We start from the raw sequence: 11971 nt of genomic DNA, 5'->3' as shown, positions 1-11971 counted from the left end.
TCTTTATACATCCCAATAGCCGCTACTATATGTGAGCATTGGGCAAAAGCCATAATTTTCAGCCCTTCCCCTGGAGGCTGTGGAGCGTCAAGTCATCGTCAGACATAGTTATTAGATCTTTTTGGCCATGCTGAAGAAAACGGCTACATCAAAGTTTTGGTCGGACAATTTTGGATAAAAGGGAGATCGGAGGAGGGGGTAGCTGCCCTCCAATATTTTTGGTCCCTCAAAAAGGCTAATAGAACTTTTGGATTCCGATCAAATGAGCCCTCTCCCGATCTTCTAGGATCACTGGTTCGATATGATCACCACTGGGAAGAACAAACAAAACAGAACGAACAAACAATCACGCATCCGTGATCTTGCTTTTGGCAAAAAAAAATTCCACATTTTGTATATAGGAGCTTTAAACCTTTACAATAGGGTTCTCTGATATTTTGAATCTCATGGTGTGATTCATTAAGATCACTTTATTTCCTAGAGGCATTTCCCCCCTTTTTCTAAAGTTAGGCAAATTTTTTCAGGCTCGTAACTATTGATGGATAACATTAAACTTACAGTTTCACATATTTCGAATAAGCATCAAAATTTGATTCTTTTGATGTATCTATTATTATCAAGACTGTTTCTTACAGTTTCGGTTATTATTGAGCCGGAACCCTCCTTACTCACAGTTCGTTACCACGAATTTTCTGATATGGGTTTATCAAACCTGTGTGATCACAGGACCATATAGATGATTAAGTTTTCGTTACAGATATTACGTTTGCCTGATAACCGTCTAGCGAAGGTGCCTTGCATCGAGATGTTGAATTTTTCAAAAAGGCAACATAATCGAAACTGGTTAAATCCCTGCTGGATAATGAAGGCTTTTTGTGGGCTTGGAATGAAGGTCTCGGTCCCCATTGTGAATTTGATGGTTTTCTTGGTGTGTTGGGATCACGCCTTCAGGACCAGGAGGTTAGTATTTGACTTATTAGTGTCGAGAAGTGAAGAACCCTAAGATTTTGTTAGCAGATTAAAGTTGAGCATGGAGAGTGGTTTTACCTGCAACCAGCGAATTGTGTGCCATTGCGCAGGGGGCACTGGGATTCATATGACGAAAATTGCTGGAGAGGTATGTTTCCTTGCCCCTCTATGGGGAATATGGGCATGACCTGGAATATTTTCTTAGTAATTGCCAAAGTTGTAAGAATTTAAGGAACAGTTTTTATTGTGGGGGTACACCACTACTCCCAAGTATTTTGGAGACTTCTTTTAGGGACCTAATTATGGCGGTAGAAAATTTTGTAGAGAAAGTTTTAGTTGCATGGAAGATATAATTTTAAGGTACTGAGTGTTATAGTTCGATTTGTTTTTCGTCCATTTTTTTGGCCTATGACCACTGGCTTGTAGATTTTATATAGAAGGAAAATTTTGAAATCTTTTTGCATGCTTCCTTTTAAAAAGTTCTCTTGGTGCTCTTGGTTTTACACGTGCTCTTGGTTTTTGTTTAGCAGGATCATAAAGGGAAATTCAAATAAGGATAAATCCTTTTAATGGACAATGATAAATTTCACAAAACAATGCTAGATACTTCGGGCATATGACCGTCATCAGAGCATTACTACTGATGACGGTCACTGCATAAGCGACCGAAATATATAGTATTTTTTCAAAAATTTATCATTGTGTATTAAAAGGATTTATTCCTATTTTAACATTTATTTATCGTCATTGAAAGACAGTTTGGTCTTCGAAATTGTCTTTGCTTAGTAGGATTAAAACCAAAACACAAAATGTTTTCTATTTATGCTTCAAACATATGCCACTCGGTTTGCCAAATACCACAAAGTATTTACCTCAACTACGTGCGCTGTCTTTGAATCTGGTATGCAAATATTTATAGTTAAATAAAAATATTCTATCATATTATTCTGTTAGTTTAGTTAACGCTGTATCTCTAATAGTTAAATTCTACGGAAAAAGTTACTAGTATTTTTCTAGCATCAACTTCTAATGTTAGTTTCGACTTTCAATAAGTTTAAATCGCCTTTGCTTTATTTGATAAGCTGCTTACAACTAGAATCAATCAAGCCTTTTCCCATGCTTTAAGTTCGGCCAATCCCAGGGCTTCCTGCTTCTATTGGTGGTTCTAAGGACAAGCGTACTAGTAAAAAGAATGATTTTCTAGCAGTAATTAAAGCCACGCGGCAGAACGTCGGCTAAAGGTTTGAATACAAGTTTGAACACGTGCTGATATGGAAAGTTTTGACGTTGACGGTGTTAATAGGACTTATTTACATAGCTTTCAGTATTCAGCTGATTCAACTTGCAATTATGAACCGACGCAGAGAAATAGATACCATAGTTCACAAGAAACTGATTCAGGTTAGTATCTCAGTTTTAGAGTCGTTGTACCCCGTAGGTTTTTCAAGAGGTGGAAGGAGTGTTATTTTGCAAAATATTTTCGAGATTTGGGAGGGTTTAGAAACAATTTTTTTTGTCGAGAAGTTTTTTTTTGTTACAAAAATTTACATTTTTATGATCTGAAATTCTTGAGCAGGCCTGGATGCTTAGTTTAAAACCCGTGGTTAAAGCATTATAAAGAATAAAATCAAATATATATATATATATATATATATATATATATATATATATATATATATATATATATATATATATATATATATATATATGATAACATTCATTCATTAACCATCTAAAAAAAATAGATTACAATGGAGTAGCACAAAAAGCAAAAACAAAAGAAACAGAAAACCAGTTTCCAAAAAGATAAAGATACGACACTCTTTCACGACACTTAAATAAACGCAGTTGAGAAACATCGTCGATCTAATGTAACTTTTAGCGCTGAGTTATTTCAAATGCTTGACCATTGTTTGGATGGCTCTTTAAGACCATGTTTTTCATATATATATATATATATATATATATATATATATATATATATATATATATATATATATATATATATATATATATATATATATATATATATATATATATATGAATATATATATACTAGCTGTTGGGGAGGCGCTTTGCGCCCCCCAAGCCCCCCCCCCCCCGCGCGCGTAAGTCGTTACGCACCATATTAGTTACGCGCCATTGTAGTTGTGTCCCTGTGTCCCACCTGTGAATATAGATAGATATATATATTTTTTCAACTACGTAAAACTTGCGAATATACAACATTCTTGGCTGTCCCATTGTCTGTGCATATAAATAGATTGTCAGGTTTACCGACTCTTGAACATGCTACATATAATTGTCCATGGGAAAAACAATCTGTATTCAGATCTATACCTCATTATTCTAGTGATTGCTCTTGAGTTTTGTTGATGGTGATTGCTAATCGAACATTCCCTGTGTCCTCGTCGTTATTTATATATCCCGCTGTGCCCCCGGCGTCCCCGTTGTTGTTGTTTCCCTGTGTCCCGGTCGTCATTTGTGTCCCGGTGCCCAGTCTGTAATTTCTCTTTGAGTGTCGCGGTCGTCATTTATATACCCTGTGTCCCGGTGTCCCGGTCGTCATTTTTGTCCCGGTCGTCATTTGTGTTCCAGTGTCCCAGTCTATAATTTCTCTTTGAGTGTCCTGTTCGTCATTTATATTCCCTGTGTCCCGGTCGTCATTTGTGTCCCGGTCCTTCGTTGATGGTGATTGCTAATCGAACATTCCTTGTGTCCCGGTCGCTTTCTCTTTGAGTGTCCCGGTCGTCATTTATATTCCCTACTAGCTGTTGGGGTGGCGCTTCGCGCCACCCCAACACGTAGTTGGTGGGGCGCTTTGCGCCCCCCCCCCCACAAGCCCACCCGCGCGCGTAAGACGTTACGCGCCATTGTAGTTGTGTCCCTGTGTCCCACCTGTGAATAGATATATATATATATATATATATATATATATATATATATATATATATATATATATATATATATATATATATATATATATATATATATATATATATATATGTTGCATATAAATAGATTGTCAGGTTTACTGACTCTTGAGCATGCAACATATAATTGTCCATGGGAAAAACAATCCGTATTCAGATCTATACCTCATTATTCTAATGATGTGTCCCTGTGTCCCGGTCGTTATTTATATTCCCTGTGTCCCGGTCGTCATTTTTGTCCCGGTGTCCCAGTTTGTAATTTCTCTTTGAGTGTTCCGGTGGTCATTTATATTCCCTGTGTCCCGTTGTCCTGGTCGTCATTTGTGTCCCGGTGTCCCGGTCTGTAATTTCTATTCGAACAATCCCTGTGTCCCGGTCGTCATTTATATATCCCGCCTGTGCCCCCGGCGTCCCCGTCAGACAACTTATTTTTATATATATAGATGTCCCGGTGTCTCGGTCGTCATTTGTGTCCCGATGTCCCGGTCTGTAATTTCGTCAGTCGACAAACATGACGTCAGTCGACACACAAACATGACGTCACTCGACAACCACACAGACAACTTATTCATATATATATATATATATATATATATATATATATATATATATATATATATACATATATAATCAGAGAGTAGAGTTCTCTGAAACGCTGAATCTGATGGTGTGATTTTCTTTCAGATTTTATTACTTTTAGGGGGTATTACCGACTCTTGAACATGCTACATATAATTGTCCATGGGAAAAACAATCTGTATTCAGATCTATACCTCATTATTCTAATGATTGCCCTTGAGTTTTGTTGATGGTGATTGCTAATCGAACATTCCCTGTGTCCCCGTCGTTATTTATATATCCCGCTGTGCCCCCGGCGTCCCCGTTGTTGTTGTTTCCCTGTGTCCAAAATAAGACAAATTTTTCAGGCTCGTAACTTTTGATGGGTAGGACTAAACTTAATGGAACTTATATATTTTAAATCAACACAAAAATGTAATTCTTCTGATGTATCTATTGATATCAAAATTCTGTTTTCTAGAGTTTTGGTTACTTTTAACCCGGGTTGCTCCTTACTTACAGTTCCACCAACTGTAATATATATATATATATATATATATATATATATATATATATATATATATATATATATATATATATATATATATTGATATCAAAATTCTGTCTTTTAGAGTTTTGATTACTTTTGACCCGGGTCGCTCCTTACTTACAGTTCGTTGCCACGAACCGTTTGATAAGCAAGTTCTACATCTTGTAACTTAAGTTTTTCCTAATACAAGAAGATGAATTTCTTAAACTCTTAACAAAAATAAGTAAAAAGAAATTTTTGTCATTCAAAATGTCAATACGAATGTTGTCTTTTAGTGTCGTGAAGTTTGGCGTCACAATTTTCATACTATTTAAGTCACTGAAATTGTCCAGCCCTTAAGAAAAGTAATGGGCCCCATCAGTGCAAGTCAGAGACTAATAATTTCTTGTCAACCCTACGGAAAACGCCAAAGCTATCCAGGATAAGACTAAACTTTTAATGAGAAAGACTAGATTTGATGAAACTTGTATATTTGAAATCAGTATAAAAATATTTTGATGTACCTATTGGTATCAAAATTCCGTTTTTTTTTTTTTTTAGAGTTTTGTTTACTATTGAGCCGGGTCGCTCCCTATTTACAGCCCGTTACCTCGAACTGTTTGATACTACCAAGGTGAATGAAGCTGTTCACTTGATCAGTTTCTTCATTTCCCAACGCGCCCTTTTCATCTTCACTTATTCTTAGTCATACTTTATTTTTCACTTAATGTATGCTGGTTCAAGATCACTGGAACTTCAATTGTATTAGGTCAGAAGGAAAATAACGCTCCTTTTTTGAATAGAGTCCTTAGATATCATTATTCAAGTGTACTTACGCTAAAGAAGAATTCACCCCTCTGAAGGATCCTTGGTTAGAATATTCTAAAAAGTATGATCAAATTGGACTATCCTAATAGAGTATCTTAAAATAAAGCAAGTTAATAATTGTTTGGCTGTTTTTGGCAGTAAGCATTCTTCAATATGTGTAAGACTGAACAAAATTACAAGATGATAGATTCTGCAGAAATCAATAACCTCTGAGAAACCACATTTACTACCTTTTTTTGTTAAATACTTTATTTATACTTAATGCATTTTGATTCAGGATCATTTGAATTCGCTATTGTTTCATTATAATGAAAATAGTACCTCCTAAAAATATGGTCCGAAAAAAGTGATTATTCAGTTGCCTTACACCTTACATTTAGATTGGTATAAGGAACCAGTCCAAAGATAATAAAAACAGAAAGGACATAGACATTTCAAAAATTCCTAATCGTACTATCTTTTTTGTTGTTGCTGTTTTTCTTTTCTGTTTGTTTTTTTAATCAGCCTTAGTGGTACTGAGGTTTCACCAGATGAAAAATAACAATTTCTAAGATGAGTCCTACGAAACCATAATTCAAGACTATTATTTTCTAAGACTCTTGAGCTCTGCTATCTCTTTTATTGTTTCGTTTTTGGTTTTAACTATTTTATTATTTGGTTTTAACTCTTTTATTCTTTGGTTTTTGACTTTCCTCAACGCCACAAACCTCACACCTGTTTCCTCACACCTCACGCCACAAAGGACTAGACTAAAGAAAATAAAAATAGAAAAGAAAAGGAATCTAAAACGCTTTGCTCTTTTTTTATTACTTTCTAAGACTCTTGAGCTCTGCTATCTCTTTTATTGTTGCGTTTTTGGTTTTAACTATTTTATTATTTGGTTTTAACTCTTTTATTCTTTGGTTTTTGACTTTCCTCAACGCCACAAACCTCACACCTGTTTCCTCACACCTCACGCCACAAAGGACTAGACTAAAGAAAATAAAAATAGAAAAGAAAAGGAATCTAAAACGCTTTGCTCTTTTTCTATTACTTTCTAAGACTCTTGAGCTCTGCTATCTCTTTTATTGTTGCGTTTTTGGTTTTAACTATTTTATTATTTGGTTTTAACTCTTTTATTATTTGGTTTTTGAGTTTCCTTGTTTTTATCATAGGTTAAAGTTTGTTTTTATTCAACAAACATGTAGTACTCGTCTCCATTTAAAGAAGGGAGGGTAACCCATTACTTGTCAGCCAGAATTACCACTCCTACTGATTTATTACTATTTTTAGTGATTTTTTACATTGAATAAACAAAAAATGACTAATTCAGTACGAAAACAACTAGATTATTGAAGAAAATCACTAAGCCAACCGAAAATCAAAACCGGATTGAACCAACCGGATCACTGATTAAACCAACCGGATTGAAGAAAATCACTAAATCACTAAATCAACAAAAATCACTAAAATCTCGTGATTTTTCCCATCGGGAGGCAAACCTGTTGCCAGCAATCGGTGACAAGTGGTATTCTTTCTCTGAACTGGTACTACCAAGGCCACTTCTTTCTCCCTCCCCTCCATTGGATTGCTTTTTAAGGTATTTTTTCTTGTGCCATGGTTGACGCTTCATATATCCAGAGGTTGGCCGACCGAGTATTATTTTCGCCGCCAATAGTGGCTTCAGTTTATCCAATGTTAGAAGCGTATTCCACAAGAAATTCATCCTCATGTTCGGACAATGGGCAGGGCGATTGGTAACTAATTGGAGAGTAACTGAAATTAGCAGTAGTTCGTCCCTGTCTCTATCTGTGCCTACTATTCTCAGGAGGATGAAAGGTTGTCAGAACTACCTTCAATATGGCTTTACTTTTATTTGAATATGCCTTTTTTCAGAAATTGTTATTAAGAAAATGATTTCTTGCAAAGTACAAATTAATAGTTTAACTTGTCCTGGCTATATAAAAATTACTGTTTATTGTTTGGCAAGTTACGAAGTTAGCTATAGGCTATATTTATTTTCTAATTCAAGAACCCCAGTAGCTAAATATACGGACGTGATGATAATCGAACAGTTAGTCTTTGACAAGGGCACCCATGGAAACGTTTGCGGAGGAGCACTTCTGCAGTTTTTCAGGGGTAGTTTCTTGGTAGTTTTTCAATTTCAGTGGTCTTGAGGGGTAGAAGAGAAAGAATTTGCAATAATTTTTTGGGGTAAAGGGTCATATCCACCCTGGTATGTTACCAAAGTTTGCATTTTACACTGTATTCTTGGTATCCAAGGGGAGAGCGCAGTTTTCTGCTCCCCCTTGTACTCATCACTGGGCAATATTCTATCCCTTTTAGCGGCAATTCTGACCTTTGTTTCATTCGTTCGATCATAATCACCCTGTTAAATAGATCTAAATCTGAGATTTCACTTTTCCGCTTAGGTTATTCAGTAACTAATTTTTAGTTATTAAGCGGAACCTTGACAGAACCGCATTACTGGATGGATAACTTCCCCCGAAGCAGGTGCAAGATGGCGTGAATAATCGGGTAAAAAGAATTGAATATGATGGTGAAGAATAATACGGTTGCCACCCTCGGCATCCGTAATTCCAAAGGTTTTAAGGCAATAAGGAATGCGGATAAAGCTAGAACTAGAATTATTCAGAATTAAGAATGGGACTCCCACCTCCTATAACCCTATAAAGGCTTGATTGCTAATTGCGCTTCACCGAAAATGTAACATGTTTTGAACAACCTAATATGACTTGAATCGAAGTTTAAATACTGGCGGGAAGGGGGCAACCAATTTTTTCCCAATTAAATAATGTGCCCTTCGTTTTTTTTGTGTATATCGTCCAACAAGCTCTCTGCCTAATTAGGAATATATTAAGTTGGGCATATATATATATATATATATATATATATATATATATATATATATATATATATATATATATATATCATGAAGGAAAAGAGCACTGAGGGATCCAGGGGCTCTGGACTCCCCAAGAGTTTTCTGGTGCCCTCTTTTCCTATTTTTTTATTCTTCTTTTTTAGAGTAAATTTATCAATTTGGTCAATTATTGGCACCTTTGTCACATTGCTTCCCCCCCAAAAAAAGGGAGCAAGCAGGGGCTGCTTACTCGTCAACGTTCCGCTCTTTACGCTAAAGTTTGACTCTTTCTCTTAACTCTACTTTTTAAAACAGTGAAAAACTTTAGCGTAAAGAGCGGGGCGTTGATGAGGAAGCAGCCTCTTTCATATACGGAGTAATTTCTGTTCGTTTTAAGTTTTAATGTCGCTCCTTAATTTCAGTTAAAAAAACTAGTTTTTTTTATTTAATTTCTGAACGTTTTTGAATAAATGCATGTTTTAATTTTGGCTCTCTACACATAAATTATTAAAATGAAATTTGCATATTAATTCTTTTTTTGGATAAATGGCTTTCTCTTAGTTTTGATCAGACGGTTTTGAGAAATAAGGGGTGGGGAAGGAGGCCTAGTTGCCCTCCAATTTTTCTCTTACTTAAAAAGGCAACTATAAATTTTTATTTTTAACGATGGTTTTTATTAGTAAAAAATATACATAACTTAAAAATTAACTTACATAACAAACTTTTATATTCTTATATTTTTAGTATGTATGTGAGGGGATTTGTACCCTCGTTAATGCCTCGCTCTTTACACTAACTCGTAAGTTTTGTCCCAATTCTTTAAGAATAAACCCTGAATCAGAAAGGCCGTAGAATAAATAGTTGAAATTACTAAAAATACTTTAGCATAAAGAGCAAGGTATTTATCTCCTTCTAAATACCTCGCTCTTTACTCTAAAGTATTTTTGGAACCCCCATATGCGTAATAATCTCTGTTCGTTTTAAGTTTCAATGCTACTCCTTACTTTCAATTGAAAAAACGTTTTCATGTTTATTTTTTCATTATTTTTTTATAGTAATGCTAGAAGAAGAAGAAGAAGAAGTTTATTATTATTCAATACAAAACAATAGAAAATACAATTCAAAACGGAATTATAATAATCTTATTCCCCCTCGAAAGGCTCCATGGCTAGGGATACAAGGGGGGTAAATAGTACTGCTAGAAAATCCTGCGCCCTTTTCATTGAATTTTTCTTCCCCCATGACATATTCCTCCAAGTAAAGATCCTCCCACATAGCCCCCTCCCCTCAACCCAAACTCCCAAACCAAAAAAATCCCCCTGAAAAGTCTGTACACTTCCCAATAACCATTACTGTATGTAAACACTGGTCAAAGTTTGTAACTTGCAGCCCCTCCCCCAGGGATTGTGGGGGAGCAAGTCATTCTCAAAGACACAGTTACTATGGTTTTCGACTATGCAGAACAAAATGGCTATCGCAAAATTTTGATCCGTTGACTTTGGGAAAAAAGTGAGCGTGGGAGGGGGCCTAGTTGCTCTCCAATTGTTTTGGTCACTTAAAAAGGACACTAGAACTTTTCATTTCCGTTAGAATGAGCCCTCTTGTGACATTCTAGAACCACTTGGTCGTTACGATGACCCCTGGGGAAAAGAAAAAAAAAGAAAAAAAATAATAAATAAACACGCACCCGTGATTTGTCTTCTGGCAAAAAATACGAAATTCCACATTTTTGTAGATAGGAGCTTGAAATTTTTGTTAAAGGGTTCTCTGATACTCCGAATGCAATGGTGTGATTTTCTTTAAGATTTTATGACTTTTAGGGGGTGTTTCCTCCTATTTTCCAAAATAAGGCAAATTTTCTCAGGCTCGTAACTTTTGATGACAAGGACTAAATTTGATGAAACTTATATATTTAAATCAGCATGAAAATTTGATTCTTTTGATGTATCTTTTAGAATCAAAATTCTGTTTTTTAGAGTTTCGTTTACTATTGAGCCGGGTCGCTCCTTGCTACAGTTCATTACCACGAACTAATTGATTCTGATTTTGATATTCTAGAATATGAATATCTGGATGATGAAAGCATTTGCTCGTTTGATAGTAGAAAGGATGAAGATTTAACTGACAACTATTCCGATGATAGCCATGAGAGGTCATGGAGAAGAAGAAAAAGAACAGCTGGTCAATTACGTCATCAGCGTCATGCAGCAAATTTAAGAGAAAGACGACGAATGCAGAGCATCAATGACGCTTTTGAGGGGCTAAGGACCCATATTCCTACGTTGCCGTATGAAAAAAGGCTATCTAAGGTAGTTTTTTAATATATCTAGTTAAATAAATTACATTAAAATAAAGATAAATTAAAAAATTTAATAATTGAAAATAAATAAATGGAAAAATATATATTATATCATATTATATAACATGTATATACAACATAAAATGTTTTGTAACATCATTGATTTTTATTTCAAAATAAAAATAAATACAATAAAGAAAAAATTGAATATAATAAAAAATAAACTAAATTTATAGATTTTAAGTTTACTGTGGATAGTCTTAGCGTAGACATAACTACCAAATATCCGAGCAATTTGGGACTAGATTTGGGTCATTCATAAGTTACTTCGATGTAGTAAGTTTTTTCGTATTAAAAACCACCGATGGAGTTTTAGGGATTAAATCTCTTTACTTATGCAATTGTTTTTAGACTCTTATCCTATTTCTATTGTAAGGGGGGAGGCTAAACTCTTCCAGTAAAAGGTTTTAAACTATGGCAATTTAAGTTTTGTTGGATTTCAGAATATAAATTATCATTTCCAAATTAGTGTCAGTTGAGAAATATTTCTCGTGAGTTAGTTTAGGTGAAAAAGTTTCCTCAACTTTTGGTTACAAAGAGCCATGATTTGCCCTGTATATGTTTTCGGCTACTGCTGAAATCATGAATGAAAAGAAAAACATGATAAATACAGTAGTGATACCCATATATTGTATGGAAACTGGAAAATTAAAATGGCAAAGAGTAGTTCCATTCAGAATTTAAACGGAGGTCTAATACTTTTTTGGAAGAGGGACTAAGAAGACGTCCTAGTTGAGTGGTTAGCGCGCAACCACTGTTGAGTGGTTAGCGCGCAAGGATATTTGAAATCCTTTGTCCGTCAGGGCTGGGGTTCGAGTCCTGGTTATTTGATTTGGAACAAAGGTCAGTGGCCTTACTCTACAAGCTCAGTTAGAGTTAACCCAGCTCTAAATAGGTACAAGGAGTAATATGGGAAAGATAAACCGTTAGGG

At 35.2% G+C, this 11971-nt stretch overlaps 1 protein-coding gene across 1 annotated transcript in view; it reads left to right on the top strand.

Moving 5' to 3' along the window:
* Positions 1-2216: 2216 nt before the first annotated feature.
* Positions 2217-11971, top strand: part of LOC136026872 (pancreas transcription factor 1 subunit alpha-like) — a 28395-nt gene continuing 18640 nt past the window's right edge. The window contains exons 1-2 of the mRNA XM_065703660.1: positions 2217-2370; positions 10739-10989. Coding sequence (XP_065559732.1) covers positions 2241-2370; positions 10739-10989 — 381 coding nt within the window. The 5' untranslated portion in view covers positions 2217-2240. The remainder of the gene's footprint in view (positions 2371-10738; positions 10990-11971) is intronic.

The sequence above is a fragment of the Artemia franciscana genome, chromosome 5 (assembly GCF_032884065.1).
Source record: "Artemia franciscana chromosome 5, ASM3288406v1, whole genome shotgun sequence".
Lineage (NCBI taxonomy): Eukaryota > Metazoa > Arthropoda > Branchiopoda > Anostraca > Artemiidae > Artemia > Artemia franciscana.
The sequence above is the reverse complement of the archived record's forward strand: the minus strand, read 5'-3'. Positions and strand labels throughout refer to the sequence as shown.